The sequence below is a fragment of the Lytechinus variegatus genome, chromosome 4, assembly GCF_018143015.1.
Source record: "Lytechinus variegatus isolate NC3 chromosome 4, Lvar_3.0, whole genome shotgun sequence".
In the NCBI taxonomy this organism is placed as follows: domain Eukaryota; kingdom Metazoa; phylum Echinodermata; class Echinoidea; order Temnopleuroida; family Toxopneustidae; genus Lytechinus; species Lytechinus variegatus.
Genome location: NC_054743.1, coordinates 25342769 through 25360546, shown reverse-complemented (window position 1 = coordinate 25360546; position 17778 = coordinate 25342769). Strand labels below are relative to the sequence as shown.

General features: G+C 36.9%; 1 protein-coding gene across 1 annotated transcript in view; it reads right to left on the bottom strand.

Annotated features, from left to right (window-relative positions):
* Window positions 1-8373, bottom strand: part of LOC121412911 (RING finger protein 17-like) — an 81053-nt gene extending 72680 nt beyond the window's left edge. The window contains exons 1-7 of the mRNA XM_041605672.1: window positions 8302-8373; window positions 5741-5888; window positions 4130-4245; window positions 3142-3301; window positions 2115-2230; window positions 1294-1414; window positions 106-217 (exon numbers count right to left, since the gene is read on the bottom strand). Coding sequence (XP_041461606.1) covers window positions 106-217; window positions 1294-1414; window positions 2115-2230; window positions 3142-3301; window positions 4130-4245; window positions 5741-5888; window positions 8302-8373 — 845 coding nt within the window. The remainder of the gene's footprint in view (window positions 1-105; window positions 218-1293; window positions 1415-2114; window positions 2231-3141; window positions 3302-4129; window positions 4246-5740; window positions 5889-8301) is intronic.
* Between the last annotated feature and the right edge of the window lie 9405 nt (window positions 8374-17778).

The window sequence follows — 17778 nt, the reverse complement described above, 5'->3', positions numbered from 1 at the left end:
CCGTTGCTGTTGGTGCTTGATGTAGCACCCACTCATTGCTCTAAACACTAAAACCATGAGGAACACATATACACGAACTGTAGTCACAAACACCACAATACATACCCAGGACCTGTTGTTTCTGCAAGACCTTTCTTGACAAGGAGTGCGTTTACACTGACCCGTTGTTCTTCGACCTCATCATATGCTATCACATGAATCACTCCATCCCTCAAATCTAGACAAGCAATGAGAATATTTTCAAAAAGATGACTACACACTTTCAAACAGTATATATAGATGGGGATTTTTTTATACATGTAGATGCTAGTTACATTTTCTTTAAAAAAATGTACATGAGTACAGTATAGGGAACTGACAGCCTTAGATCTTAAACTAAGTCCAGAGACAGTTATGACACATGTGCACAAAGAAAATTTCTTACTTTAGTGATGTACAATACATTATCATCATTTACATCAAATAATGTAATGTAATAATGTAATGCACTTAGAAACAAAGAGTAATAAGCACTATATAAATGTATATCATTAAAATCAAAGTTTTGTATAATTATTTATCAATTTTAATTGTGATCAAGTTATATCACAAAGACTCATGCTTCATTTCTTCTGGGACACACTAATATATTTTTCAATTGTTCTATTCAAAATATGGGTTTGATTTGATTTCTTGGCAATGATTTTAAAAAGTGGAGTTGTGATTTTGGATCCGCAAACTTTGTGATTTCTTTCATGAATGGAACCAAAGGAAAGTTTTTCAGCTGAAAGAGTATTTGAAATATTCAAAATTCAGAATAAGGAAAAAGCTTGCATTAAAATTCTGTGGCGGCTTGTTATCATTAGTTCCCCAAAGTCACGTCAGAGGTTTATTCTAATCCTGCCCCCCCCCTTACAGAAAGTTGCGATTGATCCAATCAACCACAACCATGGAAAGCAAACAACATTAACAACTAAAATATAGGTGTGTTCAAAATATTTTTCAACTATGATGTATATTCATACATTTATTGTTTTCCTGAAAATTCAGTGTGCTTCTCTTTGTTTACAAAGGACATTGTGCAAATTTCCTGTAGAAAAAATTATGACATTGATGGATTTCCATATAGTTGAGGGTGATTGGATCAATCATGACTCTGTTAAGATGGGGCACTGGAGTCAAATTTATGATATGCAACATAAAATGATGCAACTCTCTTTGATGAATACAACTAATAACAATCCGACAACAGCACGGTATTTAGGCTGAATATCCAGTTGTTTTCAGTGATATTGCTCTGTACATGAATCTTACCCATAACAGAGACATCTAATGGCTTGAAGCTCACACACTGAGAGAAGACTAACTTAGCCTCATCTGTCCAGCCTTTATCTTCATCTTTAGGTGCAACATCCACCAAACCACATGGCAAGGACTGCACATTGGAAAAGAGAAATGAAGAAGAGACTCATTACAAGGCTTACCACTGGGAAGGGTCTATTTTCACCAGCAAAGATACCTAATTCAATACTACAGTGAATTAAAGGAGCATGTATGCCGTAAATAAAAAGGAAAAAGAAAAGAGACTTTCTATTGGTATTCTTTCTTGGGGGAGGGGGAATCATTTAATTATACATGGAGAATATTGTGGTCAATGACAATGAACACTACATACTTTTAATTTGTGTCCGAGTGAAAATTAGATGGGAATTTTTGAGACAGCAAGAGTACCAGTGAGAGTTATGTGTGGTGTGAACATGATAGATAGAAACAAGACTAAACACTCGATGCAGATGTAGAATTTGGAAGAAGCACTGGACCAGTCGGCAAAGACAATCGGGTATGTTGGTATGGGCATGTCATTAGGGATGACAAGCATGTTTTAAGAAGGGCTTTTGAGTTCAAAGTAGGCGGTTGGAGAAGGGAGGGAAGGCCAAAGAAGATGATGGACAAAGGAAGTGGAGGATAGTAGAAGGGTTGCCTCAAGATGGAAGATACACTGAATCAAAGAAAGTGGAGAGTGGAAGGAAAGGTAGTTGCGGGCATGAGGTTAATCCAGGACAAAACCGGATATACATAAAAAAAACTTCTAACTGACTGTAATACTTCAAATTGGTAAATAGTATATGTCTTACCAGTCGATATAACTTGAGGAAGTCATCAGTCATCTTCTTCAGGTGTGTATAGTGTATGATAGCAGTGTTACCATAGTCAACATACAGGACTTCCACTTGCTGCTTACCAGCTGCTCCTGAACGAACAAAGAAATCGCCAAACATGCCAAGGTCAAAATGGTGAGAGGGAAGTCTGATCTTATTTCAAAGCTACAATGATAATTTTGGGTAATCTCATAGACTCAGTTATCGGCCTGGATCCTCAAAAGTTGAAAATGAGTGATTTATACAAAGAAAAGTCTAATAATAAATGCACATATTTGTGTATACTCAGTGATGACATTTTCAAAGACAAGAGAGTTTGGGCAGGGAATCGTGACTCAGTGTGAGATCACCAGACATTGTGTACATTGTGTATGAGGATATTGTGATACAGGCGTGAGAAAGAGATTTGAGGGAAGAATAAGACTCGCAAGTCGCACGAGTCTCATTCCTGAGGCATAATAATAATGATAACAATAATAATGTCATATTTTACCCAGGGTAGACGCTTCAGTTCCAAAAACTATTCTCCAGCGGGCCCTGCTTAACATGATAATGGTATTATTACCCCGGCTTTAGCATGGCTACCTTGATCGGGCGCTCGAGCATTCGAGAAATTTCTTCCTAAAGGGTGCCCATTCACCTCACCTGGGTTGAGTGCAGCAGAACTGTGGGTAAAGTTCTTGCTCAAGGAAAACATACCATGGCTTGGATAAAAACCCACGTCCCTCAGATTGAAAGACAACAGTCATAACCACGAGACCATGACGCCCCCACATGGCATGAGACTTGGCAAGCCTGCATAATAAATTCTTCTAAAAGGATTCTTTATCACTTTGAATATTATCTTTTGAATGAATTGGGGCAACATCGTAGATGGCTACTGTCTACGATGTGTGTTTCCAAGTTTTGCTCTTCTTCCCGGATAGGCGGACATATTGACAATGTGCACGAGGGCAACTCCTGAATCAATAGGGAGTTGTTCTCTTACTGTTAAAGTACTTACTGAGGACCTCTCCCCTGTACCACCTCTTGTCTTCTTGGAAGAATGCCATGCAGACCAGACCAGGATGGGGGCATAGAACCTGCCACTCATGACCAATCCTTTTGGCATACGCCTCTTGGATGTTTTCCATCATCTCATCGAGGTATGGCACGATCTCCATCTAAAATTGAATTTGGGTAGTATTTGATTACAATTATGGGACTTGGATTGATACAATGTATATAAAAGAAATATGCCAGCCAAAAACAATGCCAGCATACATCAATGAGAAGTGCAAGCACTCAGTGGGTTATTTCAAGTTCTGTGATTGGTATTGGTGTTGACAGCTTGAAAGCAAAGGCTGCTGAAGCTAGCACCAACACTGAGTGGATTAAGCATTATGATAGTGACCACATTATTGACAAGCCTCTCCATTGCAAATCATCGCATCCTGACACAAGAAGTCTTTACGACAAAAGTGAAATCAGGTAGGAATTGTGTTGTGGCTGGTGACATCAACACCAGATTTCAACACTGTTCTTGAAATCACTCTCCTGCTCCTACCCTGCCTGTGATAGGAACCCCAAAGTCATTTTGATGCACCAGTAATGTTTATTCAATGGCAAAATTTTATGGATGAAAATAATCATCATACTCTCTCGATTGCTAGATTGCCAATGCAATTGTAACCTGAAATCCCCCATATTCTCATATGCAAACTCATAGATCAATCTTGCAAAAACATTCTCTATCCCTTATTCCTTTATAATGCATATAATATGCCAGGTAAATGAAGCAATGAAAGAAAATATGAATGCTGCCAATTTGAAGAAGAAACTAGACAAAATCACTAAGATGATTAATACCCCATCCTTTGTCATTATCATGGCAACAGTTTCAAATTTGGAAAAATCTTATTGCATGTCATTATGAAGACTAAAAAATTATCAAATAGATGACAAATAGATAACAAATTAGTCACTGTCCTGAATGGGTTAATATGGCTTACCTCTTGCACTGAGAAGCATTGTGGATCTGTGATATGACTGACTTGTACAATCAGATCATCCCCACTGCTGGGTATTGTAGGTGGCAAGTACTTCTTGGGAGGGACAATAAGATGAGCTGTGGACATGAGAGAAGAACAAGATAGATGAACTCAGTTTACCAGGCAGTGTGATCCTGATTAAAACCCAACTGTCTATCTAGAAAATTGAGACACACTGCTACAAGCGAGACTAACCCACTGGATGCAGTGGTATCACAGAAAGGTTTATTTTTATCCTCTGATGTTTCATCAAGCCATTCATAAACTTAAATGTAACTGCAACTTTACAAATGATTAGAAATAGTTTTGGGATACTAAATCAGAATATCTCTTATCTTAAGACTGATTTGGTGTGGCTATGGTTCAAATAAACAGAGAAGGGAGAACTCCTTGTATAAGAAAGTTGCTCCTGCCTTTACTTTTTTGAAGTGTGAGGGTTGTGATAGGACTTGTCATTCCAAATATGAAATTTATGATTCAGGGGCGGTATTCTGAACATTGTCTTTTCTCCATATTTTATCTTATCTCAGAGATATGACAAAATCGGTATTCTGGGGGATGTCATAAGTTTTGTCACAAAAATTGTCATAAATTTTGTCTCTTATCTTTAGCGCGTAGCAAAAATAGCGGCTTTAAATGCGCGTAATCCTTTTATACAAGCAAAAGATATGACAAAAGTTATGACAGAGGGGTAGCAGTCATAAATTTTGTCATATCGTTTAGTACCAAATATCCCGATACCATGCCGACTGAATGTCAAACATATAATGATATCCTTTAGATTAGATTGCGGTATTAGTTTCACTCATCATCCATGAACATTTTTACAATTATTTTTTCATGCTACAAGTAGTTAGGCCCTACATATTAATTCCTCCTTTTTTTCTCTGTTTTCCTTCTTTTTCTACTTCTCTAAAATCCTTCGCAGCTCCCCCTGTCTCTCGTTGTAATTAAGCGCATCAATATTCGCGTAGTTGCGCGATGCCAGCAACAGAATTGGGGATACCCCCTACCTGTCACGGGGCATTCCTATTGGCTAGAAGGGCTCCCACTGGGAACTAACGATGATTTTGATTGGATTGCTTCCGAAAAGATGGGCGGGAACTTTGAGAGATATGACAGGAAAGACAATGTTCAGAATACCGATTTGTGACAATCATAGCGGTGTCACATCTAGGAGAGAAATGACAAAATTTATGACAAAAGTTATGACAGTGTTCCAGAATACCACCCCAGGTCAAGATTAGGTTTGAGTTTGAGTTGTGATACATTCAAAATGTGATTGATCTAAATGAGAAGAAATTATAAAGATCAATCTCAATTTGGGCAGAATCTGAATCTATAAGAATCTGGAAGACAGGATCACAGAGTTGCAAATAATTCAATCATTCTTAAAATGAGATCGCCTCATTTGTTTCTTTAACAGGGAGAGGAATTAAGATCAATCTCAATTAGAGTTTGATGTAATTATCTCTTTGTAAAACATGGCTAAGGATTTGCTTCTGAATGTACAAATTTCCTATCAGAGTATTTGCGGCCAAGCCATATGTCATAAAAAATAATAAAACTTACATTTTGGCACAGATTCTGGTGAGATGAAGCAAGCAAGCTCCAGGAAGACCAGAGCATCCCTGAGTGAGATGGGCATATCATCTTTGATATCATTGTTAGGTTGTTGATGGAGGTCTACATATAGCACATTACCAACCTGGCCTCTTTGCTGTAATGAAAAATATTGGGGAAAATGGAAAATTAGTCCAATATGATGTTATAAAACACTTAAAGGGGAATGAAACCTTTAGAACAAGTAGGCTTCTGTCGAAACAGAAAAATCAAAGAACATGAACAAAGATAGTTTGAGAAAAATCGGACAAATAAAGAGAAAGTTATGAGCATTTGAATATTGCAATCTCTAATGTCATGTAGATCATCCCATTGGCAATGCGACAAGGATGTGTGATGTCACATGTGAATAACTTTCCCTTTGATGGACTATAAAATATCCCCCAAATGTATCTTTTTGCTTTTTCTTATGGTGATACAAACTCTTTATCCATGATGTATTCCTTAAAAATCTGTATTACATGCCCTCCTTTAGAAAAAACACATGATCTACTCATAGACGTGATAAAAGAGGCAGTTTAAGTGAAATATATACTAAAGTAATGAGTAGAGTTGTTCACAAGTGACATCACACATATTTGTTGCATTGCCAATGTGAGGATCTCCATAGCATTAGTGATTGCAATATTCAAATGCTCATAACTCTCTCATTATTTGTCCGATTTTTCTCAAACTTTCGTTGATCTGTTTCTTTGATTTTTCTGCTTTCACATGTATCTTGTTCCAAAGGTTTCATTCTCCTTTAGGAATAAAATCTAAAATGGGCGTAAAGTTTTATGTTAGAAATCATGGATTGATTGTTGATAAAGATTACCACATATTTTTTTTGTAGCACAATGCCAAACATGGCCTCTTTGATGTACATTGTAATTATTAATATTTGGAATTGTTGAAAGATTAAAACAACTCTGTTAAGTTGATACATCCCTTCAAAAAAAATCAGTAATAGGGCAATTCCATATGTGTCATACGGGACATTTTGACCACAATTTCTAGTCTCTTAGCTGATTGCTTGTGCAATAAAAATATATTTCTTGTCAGTGATAAAGTTATAGTAGGTAGTCATGTGAAAAACTGATTACCAACAAAATGTTTGATTATGGGTGAATTAAAAGTGAAAATGTTGTGTGTCATACGGCACTCAGAAATGTCCCGTACGACACGCAACATTTTCACCTCTAAGTCACCCATGGACAACATATATTTATTGGTTGTCATTTTTTTATATGTCTACCCAGTAGTGCTTTACATGTATTATTACCACAAAACAAATTGAAGTTCCTTGTTTATTTAAACAGCAGGTTGAAAAATGTTGCAAAATGGCTTATTTTTCGACCATGGAGTCGCCCAATAGTCTAATATATTACTTTTTGATAATTGGAGAAGCAAGAAAAGCATATAATTTACCTTTCCTGATGGAGTGATATTAAATAACCTGTTTTAAAGTAATGTTGACACAAATTGTAATGAACAATTTTTAAAAATTTTTATCACTTAATTCCATCTTATCCGATTTATTTTCTATTGCATGTTCAACAGTTAGACAATCGATAGGCAGTGTTAGAATAGTGAATAGAAATACATGAGAAAAGTGACAGCTGTCTCACAAAATTCACAACTGTAAACCTGTCATTTCATATTGACATTATTAGCTGCATAGTACTAATGGACAGACGTACAGTACACATATTGCGATTTTTATGCAATTCAATGTGAAGTTTTGAATCAACTTGTTTCGCTAGTACGGTATTCTATACTTGACAGGATCTTTAATAGGTCTGATGGTAAAACCTTTTTTGACCTTTTCAATTAATGTAAGTATATCAATTATTTTAATTTCAAATTATGTAGAGATGTTTCTTAATTACATGCACACATATTTTCAAAAGACCAACTCTTGCCCCCCCCCATTTCTCTCTTTCTCTCTCTCGTTTCTCCCTCCATCCCGTCTCTCTTTTTCCATTGCTTTTTAAAATTTTACATGATGAACGGAATGGATTATGAGAGTAAGCACACGTAGCAATGTAAGACTAAATTAATGTGAAACTGAATTTGAATAGTTATATATCTATTTGCATGTTGTTGTTCATGTTCCAACATGACCTGATACATTATCAACAGTATTTTGCTATTTTCTATTTTGCAGATCTATCCTAACTCCAAATGAAGGCCAACGATGCAGGGATATCAAAGCATGAAAAATAGTGGGAAGAATTCATCGATGAAGCAAGTGCTTTTAGTCAACTTTAAATGTGTTTTGAAGGAGAGATAAAGAGGTTTTGGTGCTGATATACATTGCTTATGCCAAGAACATTATTACACATATGTCTTCAAGAAGAACTGAATCAGACTTTGGTTCAAGAAATTACACAGTAAAGGAACAACACCTAGCTAGCTACAGTGTACTCCCCTACATAGTATCAAAGGAAATACCATTTCTTTCAAAGATTTCTGGGAAGAGTGACTAACGAAATATGGAAGTATCATTTTTAACTCAGAAATTATTTCACCAGCATGCTTTTTCCAGCTAAATATTCAGCAGATGACTGGGTAGTACATTTGTCTTTGGTCTGGTAAATCATTTTGAAGTGACTGATTTTGTTAAAGGGATAACCGAACAGCAGTTCCTGTTCAGAAATTATTAAAGAATGCCAAGCAGCTTTTGTCTTGTATCTCACATCTACTAACATAGAGGATGGCATTGCTGAAAATTCCAGTAGATTTCCTTTTGAATATCAACACTCTTATCTTGGTTATGACTGCTGTATCACCTGCACAAGGTGATTCTAAGACACTAAAATTATTAGAAGGGGACAAGGCAGAGATGGACTTCCCTTATCCATGTTCCAACTCGAAGGTGACTCTTAGGATGGGGAACCAGACCCCGTATTACAACTCAAATCTTGGAACGGCATCACTTCCCCAGAGATACAGTGTCCAGGAACAGAATGCCACAGGAAATGGAAGTTGTTCCCTCTATGTCCTGATAGATCCTGTTAGCAGGAATGATGAGGGCGCTTGCATCCTTAATGTCTATCAAGGAGATGATGTTCTACAGGAATACACCAAGAGCATCGACCTGCAGGTGGACTTTCCTCCAGGAAAGGCATCCTGCAAGTTGAGCCAGGAGTATAAGGTTGGAGACTGGGTGTCGCTGCACTGCACAGCTCCCATTGGGACACTGCCTGGTGAGATCAAATGCTTCCAACGCGGGATGAGGATCCCGCCTGTGGGTACCCCTTTTCAAACTAACCAGGTTCTGGAGCAGACATTCTGGGTGGTCAAGAGATCGCATGTGACATTCTGCTGCACTTCCACGCAAGAGGAGCCTGTGGATATGTGTGAGTGTAAGGACTCGGTATGGGAGCCATCAAATGCGGAGCAGTCAAACAATACTAAAGACCCATGCCCAAAGTCATTCCCAGATCCATCAAGTTCTCCAATTTCAGATAACTCTACAAAAATTGAAGCACTCACAAAAACACAAGCTACACATTCTTCAAAGAAAAGCTATCTCCTGACTATCTTATGCATGTTTCTACCAGTAATCGCTATTGTGCTGGTATTTGTTGTGATCAGTGGAGTCATTGTATACAAGAGCAAATGTCAAAATTGGAAAATTAATCAACTCAAGAAGAAAAAAAGTTCTGTTAGCCAAGATAAAGTGGTTTACATGAAGGTTCCAACTGCATAAGACAAACAAGTCATATGCTGTGTATACATGTCTATACATCATTTTCAATAACTTCAGCAATCACAACAGGTGTATCTAAGCTTGAGCAGCAAAGGAATTTTAGTACAAATGCAATTACAAAATGAGTAAGACAAAGATCAAAATGAGCAGTAAAGGTTAACTTCAGTTATGGTTATGAATTTGGATAATGGAGTCAATTGTCTATAAAGATTGTCATTTGTGAAAGGATGTTTAATGCAGCTAAGAACTGGTGTTTGTTGTAAAGTGTTGATAATTAATACCAGAATGATATCAAACAAATTAATAATATGGGGTAACCTGCACACATGTTAATGTCTATGGGACTATCCAAAAACTGTTGAATTTATTGAATTTCAACTGTGAGAACATCTGAACAGCGGTCTTTTTTCGGTGGGTAAAACCTGTCATGATCTTATTCCTGAATATTACTGAATTAATTTTGCAAGTAACAGATTATTTCAACTTAACCATTAATTTGAAAGCTGATAGAGTTTTATTTTACTAATTACAATAAACTGCCAATAAACTAATCAGCATACAGTGTTCTGAAAAATGGATATCAAGAACTGGAAAACATATCTTAACCCTAAATAGACTGGGCTATTTTGACGCCGAAGAAGACGGGCTGATTCAGCCCCCCCCCCTATGATCTCGGCCGTCGATCAAGTGATCACGACGAAAATTGGCACACGCATTACCCATTGCATTACCTACAAAACTATAACATCAAATTCTGCAAAAAATCTCATGTCCCATTAATTATGCTAATTTATGCGTAAAAATCATAGGTTTGCTCTAATTAACAAAATAATGCCCCTGAAATGCTAATTTTTGTTTCACATACTCTAGATAGGCATCTGATCAAATTTATTTTTAAAAAATTTCAAAATCACATTTATTTTCTTATGTATTCTATTGTTTTTTAAATTTATTATGTATTTCTTTTTTTTCGACTTTTTGTTTTTTGTTTTTTCAATGGAAATTGTCGGGGACTTTATTTTGACCATAAAAGAGATAAAATTAATTGATTTTAAGCAGTAACAGGAAAAATAATGATACATTTCTGAATTTTGGCTAAAAACACTATTTGCATTGGATTTGTACACAAATTCACGTTTTTGAGTAATTTTGGGTCTGCATGCACTTACGAAATGTTGCGTAATTTCGGAACCGCGTACCCGGGGTTCACAATTTTGGTCTCAAAAGTTGCGCGAGACTTGAAAGTAAAAAGTCAGCGAGCGACGCGGTGAAAAAATTTTGCGCAGCGAATTTATCGCGAAAAATGTCAAGGGGGGCTGAATCAGCCCCCCCAGTCTTTTTAGGGTTAAACAATTGAACATTTAATTACGGATGTTCAAGTCAAATGATCTTGATACAATGTACCAAATGTATTTTAAAGATAGTTTTCCATGTCATTCAGACAGTTATACAGGCATGAAAAGATCACTTCTTCAAACGTTTTTAGATTTTATTTTTAGTTCTGAATAAAAGCTAGACCGCTCAAAGGGGTTGTCTCCAATGTGAAATCCCCCACATATGACAATATTTTTATGTGGGAAAGCTAAGTCTTTTCATATCCTGCGATTTGCTCTATTGCTATCATATACTTTGAAAAATTCACTCTGCTCATTAAAGTAAAGCAACATACATGTTGCACTTCACAAGATGATTGAATAAATGTCTCAGCATATTCATGAGTTTTCTGTATTGTTACAGTGAGTATAAATATACATCTAAGTGTATGAAAAGAGAAAACAATAAGCAGGAGATCTCGACCAGTCAACTCGCATGAACCAAAACGTTAATGATTACCAGCATATAAGAAAAAATGATAAGCAGGAGATCTCGACCACTCAAGTCGCATTCAAAATGTTAATAATTACCACCTCATCCTGCTCATTGGAAAGAGCTACTGTTACAGGGTTGACCTAGCAAATGTGTGTACGTGCCTGCTTGTCATCACATCAATGGAGAAAACTTTCTTTTGCAGATATCACCAATATGTTTAAGTCAACCTTAAGTTCATAGAAAACACCTGCTGAGAGGTAATCATAAGTAAACAGAGGAACATAAACTCAAATATACTTACATGTAACAGCTGCTACATGTGCATGAATTCTAGTGTGTACAAATCTAAGATAAAATTGTGAACTCTGCTACTCATACAGGGCATTTATTGGAAAGGTATACACATGGTCAAGTTCAATCTGAGTTAAATGTACTCTGCATGTAAACCACTGAACTTTGTTCCACCTTTGGACTGCATCGTATCTGATAAACCGCTTTGTAATGGTCATGGTACAGGTATAACTGTGGTATGCATCATTTAATGATGACTGTCTCTTTCATTATGTCTCTGTGTTCATCCTTTCTCCATCTCTTCCATCCCCTCCCTCCCGTGATCCATCTAGATCCATCCATTGTGTTTACAAAGATGAAAGCATGTCACTGTGACCTTGACCTTTGACATTTTGACCTAAAAAGCAATAGGCTTCCTGGGATCCATGCTAGTATAACACAAACCAAATTATAAAAGCCTAGGTTAAGTTAAAGTTATCACATTTACAAGGACTTCAGAAGGGTAAGATGAAAACAAGTCAGTGTGACCTTGACCTTTTGACCTAAAAATCAATAGGCTTTCTGGAATCCATGCTAGTATTGTACACACAAACTAAAGTTATCGCATTTCAAAAGACTTCAGAAGGGTAAGATGAAAACATGTCAGTGTGACCTTGACCTTTGACCTTTTGACCTCAAAATCAATAGGCATCCTGGTATCTAAGATAGCATCATATACATCAAATTACAATGTATATGAGCTTAGGTTAATTTAAACTAAAGTTATCGCCTTTACAAGGAAAAGTTACCGGACAGACACCGAGCGTGATACCATAATACGTCTCGTAGGACGGGCATATAAAAATCAGATTTAAATTTTTGAAATCTGATTTAAAAAAATCTTTTTAAATAAAAGAAAACTGCCAACACTGTCAATACTTCAGACTCTGCATTATGCACTTTGTGAAAACAAAGGGTCTGTGCCTGACGACTATTAAAGCAGATGCTGCTTATCATTGCTCTGCTCCACGTTAAAGAACCCTGCAAAGCAACAACTGCGCATCAAACCAGCTGCGCAGGTGATGACCAAACAAAGCGGGTAGTTCAAATCTTCAAACGCTTCTATCAACGGGAAGAGCCCTCAGGAATAAACATCAAGCATCAGGAACAAAAAAAAACACCTGCTGGAAGATAAATATTGTTTTTAATTGCTTTAAATTGAATATAGCATCATGCGACTGACATCTTAGGTTGTTCACATTCACTGAATAGTTCAACTGATATATTATCAGGAACAGCCATTTGTATAATTGACATCGATAAAGAAAGGCAAACACTTTAAGCTTTAATACTGATGTACAGTAGTTGTTAAGAGCATTTTTGCTTTGTTCCGAGAATATTTGTTTAATTTCAAAGCAAAATTAGGGGGAAAAAACAGGTGCATGATGTTAATCCAGCGAGAATCTAATGACAAAGACACTTCTATGGTCAAATATTAATAAAATTCAATCATATTGGAGGTTTAGAACTATATTACACTACACCTTTATAGACCATAATGTGCAGACAGCAGGACATAGACTCCTATGGTGAAGGGGTGTTTAAAGGGATGGATTTGTCAAGTGTTTCTGTTTCTGTTTGTAACTCCCGTAGAAACTCGACAGGACAGCATTTTTTGCTGGTAAACGCCAAGCTGGTATATTACCTTGGAAACATTTTACGTCTAGGTTAATCAGTCATAGTGGCTGACGTAATAGAAGACAGATATCACTCTTGGGCATTTTTATCAAAGTGGAGACAATGGCAGAGTTGGGATTCGAGTGTATAAATATTTGCTTCTGATCTTTACATACAAAATGGAAGTCCTTATTTATCTTAATAATTGAGGTTCTCTATATACCATGGGAGAGAGCACTCAGCCAGCAGGCTGCCATAGAAAGCTAATTCAGTGCAATGGAATGTGACACAAAAACCATGACTGCTATTAAAAGAATTCCCAAAGTAATAGTGCCCTTACATGTATAACATCATTTTGATAAATATCTTGATGAATACACTGTAACCACTTTTATGACCAGTTTTATTAATAATGTTCTTTGCTATTAATATAACTATGAAGATCTGTAATGACCGCACAAAATCATTGTTAGCGCTAACAAAGGCTGTTACAACCGGTAATGTGGCAGCAACGCCTAATGTTACAAAAATGCATTAATTACAAATTTAAATAAATGCTTTGACTTCAAAATTTGAAAAATGCCACTGCTCTTTCTGTTAAGGCATGGTCACACCGCCCGAGCGTTGTTGGAGCGGTTGTGGAGCAGAGAGAAAAAAATCATCGCTCGCTACCGTTCACCATTTTCTATTTCGATTGTTTTTTTGTTTTTTTTCGATTTATGTTTTCTATTTTTCCCCCAATTTTGTAAGCAAAATTCGGCCCTCTTTCCCTACCACTCCACGACTGCTCCAACAACGCTCGGGCGGTGTGACCATGCCTTTAGTGCTCTGTTAGGCTAACAACATTAAGTGCGGCTGGCACAGTTTGGGATTGTTACAAGGGATGGTACATGTATGTCGCAGTCAACGCATTATGTCATAGCTTTTGTACTAAAGCATAATGTTGCAGTGGTATTCACTTCAGGACTCTAGTTAAATATAAGGAATGAAATTTGTTTTCACTCAGTAACTTGTTCAAACTCTGTCATCTGAACTTTTTAAAAGTGTGTTTGAAGGGGCACGCACAACAAAAATTGCTCATAAGACCCTATTGCTGCCACAAAGTCTTTTTTTTCCAGTATTGTGTATCAAAATACCCAAGAAATTTTTTAGACGACTGAATACAATCTTGTTTAAATTCATGTGGCAGTGACAAGGTCAAAAGACAATTCATATATAATGATGTCGGTGAAAGTGGCTTAAAAATGATTGATCCGTATGCTTTTTCTGTGGCCCAGAAAATGTCATGGGTCAAAAAGCTCCTGGATGATATTTATGAAAGTTTATGGAAATCAACTAAAATCTCTATTTTATGTGATATTTAATGGAAATCCTATGATCCTCTCAGTATTTTGAATAAATCAACATCCTGTCAGTTGGCTGAGTCACTCCATACATGTTATATATTTAGAGAGTATTTCGTTAAACTGAATTCAACATAACGTTTTCCTCAATAGGTTTTTGCCAGTGCAATTGGTTCAATAAGATTATCTGTTTAAAATTAAAGCATTATTTTTTGTACCAAGACTGGCTTAAAGAAGCAATAGTGTATATTAGTAATTTGCTCAACCCTCCCCATCCTGGCCATAAACTCTTTGAAGAATAGATTATGACATCAGTAAACAGGACAGGAGAAAACACATTTTTTTATTGAGAAATATACCATCTGATTGGTTGGTCACATCCGACCTGACTATAGATATGATATTTGACAAAATAAAGAAACCAACAATTGAAAATACACAAGGTCCCATTGTACTATATCTACTTTAAATGTATTAATATAACATTCAATTTATTTGCATTTTGTAATTTGGCTCTAGGATAAGTCATAAATTTCCATTATGACAAAGTAACTTCAATCAATCACATGCATATACATTTAAGATTATGTTTATTGCAATCTAATTCTTGTACTACATGTATATCTACTTAATATATCAATCTTAAACAGCTCATTTCACTAACTGATCGATGCATTGTTTAGTAGCTAATAGCAGTTATTGACAAATTTGCAATAGTTTCTCAACTTCTCATTAAAGTCATTCCCAGTTAATATTTCATTATTGCCGCTATTTCACATTTTGTTATATTAGGAGTGAGCTATACATGGGTCAAAAATACTTTTTACTTGTCAATTTAATATGCCAACAGTTTTCATCTATTCCTTGTAATGTATCTCAACATGAAATGACAATATTTTTTGTCTTGGGTCCGAGAAAAGTGTGCTGGGCCAAAATCCAAATTGGCCGCCAAAATCACAGTTTGGGCCACAATTGCTTAATTTGGCAGTTTTTTTCTCTGGTTTTGGTGTCTATTCATATGTTTTTTGGAGCAGGCAATCTGTTTTACCTGAAATTATTACTTAAAAAACATTATTTGTAGAGTTATGGGGTTATTTTACCTAAATCGACACATTTTTAGACCCATTTTTCAGCCAAAAAATTAGGTTTCATCGTCTTGTGGTTCTTGGATATTTGATGATACGACTTCCACAATAGCGAGTTGTTTAATAAAGCTATATAGCTCATATTCCTCTACTCTAGGTTCTACGGATATTTTCGAAATATATCTCATTAAATAAAAAAAATGTTATTTATCAATAGGGGGCATACATTATACTATGTATTGTACATACACTGTACTGTACTGCACTGCATACATTTATGTCCATGCTTTGACCCCCAGGGGGGGGCACTCAGTATATAAGGCATAGTTGGTATGTGCCGCGGAGGGGACCCCCATTTTTATACTCAAATTTCTATTCCAAGGCATAGCATTTTTGTCTTATTGAGAAAAAGAACGAAGAAAGTCGCTCCAAAGCATAGCATTTTCTTCTTATCGAGAAAATAGAAGAAAGAAATAGACCTGCTAAGAGGCTTCGTATATTTCTCGTTATTGATCTGCTACAATGAGCTGCAAATTTGGTGAAAAGCGGCCGCAGAGTGCTGTCCTACCATCGCCTCAGCTCTGCACGAGCACACTCAGCAGAGGCCGCGCTAGCTGCATCATGCACGCGTGACCGTTCCATAGGGATGCATACGCACTCACACGCTGGCGATTCTTTCCAATGACCCCAGTTTTCACAAACATTTGTAGTTCCGAAGCCCATTCCGAGGACCTTCCTTTTTACAATAAGCTCGCTCCAAGGCCCCTTTTTTTGTCTCACCCGTGGCACACCCCCACCATTTCTTTGGTCGAGTTCCCCCCCCTCCCGGGGCATTGACCACCATGGCAAGGTTTACTGGTAGATCTATATTAACTATAGTATCATAAAAAAGACCTCTTGAATTAGATGCCTCAGAAATTAAAGATTGTCAAATATGCTCATTCAGGGGGCGGAGAGGGAAAAATATCATTAACAGTAGATTATAGTCAACCCCACATTATGGCATTTACACTGTTGCTATTCTGCTACCATCATGGTAACTTTGCCATTCAATTGTAACTTGCATGGAATCCTTAATTCTGAGTGGTAACTGACCACATAAACATAGGGTAAGACACAACTACGTAAAAACAAGTCTCCAACAGATGAAGATACCGTAAGTAACGGTGTATTAACCGCACCTTTTTCTCGGCGGGATAGTAGCAAAAGTCGGGGGTGCGGTTTATACACGGTGACGGGTCTGAGCCAGCCCGCCGTAACCCCTCCCGTACATGTACGTTGTCTGCCAGTTCACAACACATCGAGTGGCCGGGCGTAGCCGCCCAGGCAATGTCGTTTTGAGGGGTATGAGCCGCGGGTAATGGGAATCGATTAATTAAATATTGTCCATAACAAACGCACCCACCTTCATGACACTAATTTTGACTTTATTCTCGATTCAAAGAAGTGAAGTTCCCTGGCTAAGTTAAAAGGGACGCCAAGCATTCTCGGTAATATTTTGTCACCGCTGCGCTGAGCGAGAGTTGAGTGAGCTTAGAGATTGCGTTGTGATATGGTTACAGTGCGACTTAAGCTGGCGCTATTCAAAGTCCCGTTTCGCGCCAGCTTGTTTTTTTTCCTTCCTGTTTGCTTTTCATAAGATACCATGTAAGCCACGCACGAGAGAGACGGCACAAAGCCGTAAAAAACAACTGGAAAAAATGTCAATTTCTTTGTTTCTTGAACCTTCCTGTAATCCCGTATCCAAAATTCATGCTAAGACATCAAATTTCTGAAATTGATTGTGAGATTTTGATGCAAGAAATGTGAATGTTTCTTCCTCCTACGCTGGGAAAGACACAGATCATGATTTGATAAAATATACTGGCATGACTGGTACTGTATCGTAGTTTGCAATGTAATGGCAGTGCTGTGTGTGTGTACACTGTGACTGTGAGGTGAGTGTATAAGTTACCAATATTGTCGGGATTGTTCTTTCTAATATTTGTAGATGAATTGATCAAGAACAGCAGATTTCCGCATACCGGTAATCTCTTTGGATACTTTGAAATCTTAAACTTAGTTTTGTTTCTTCGTACCTCAAATAAGCATGTAAATATGAGAATTTTT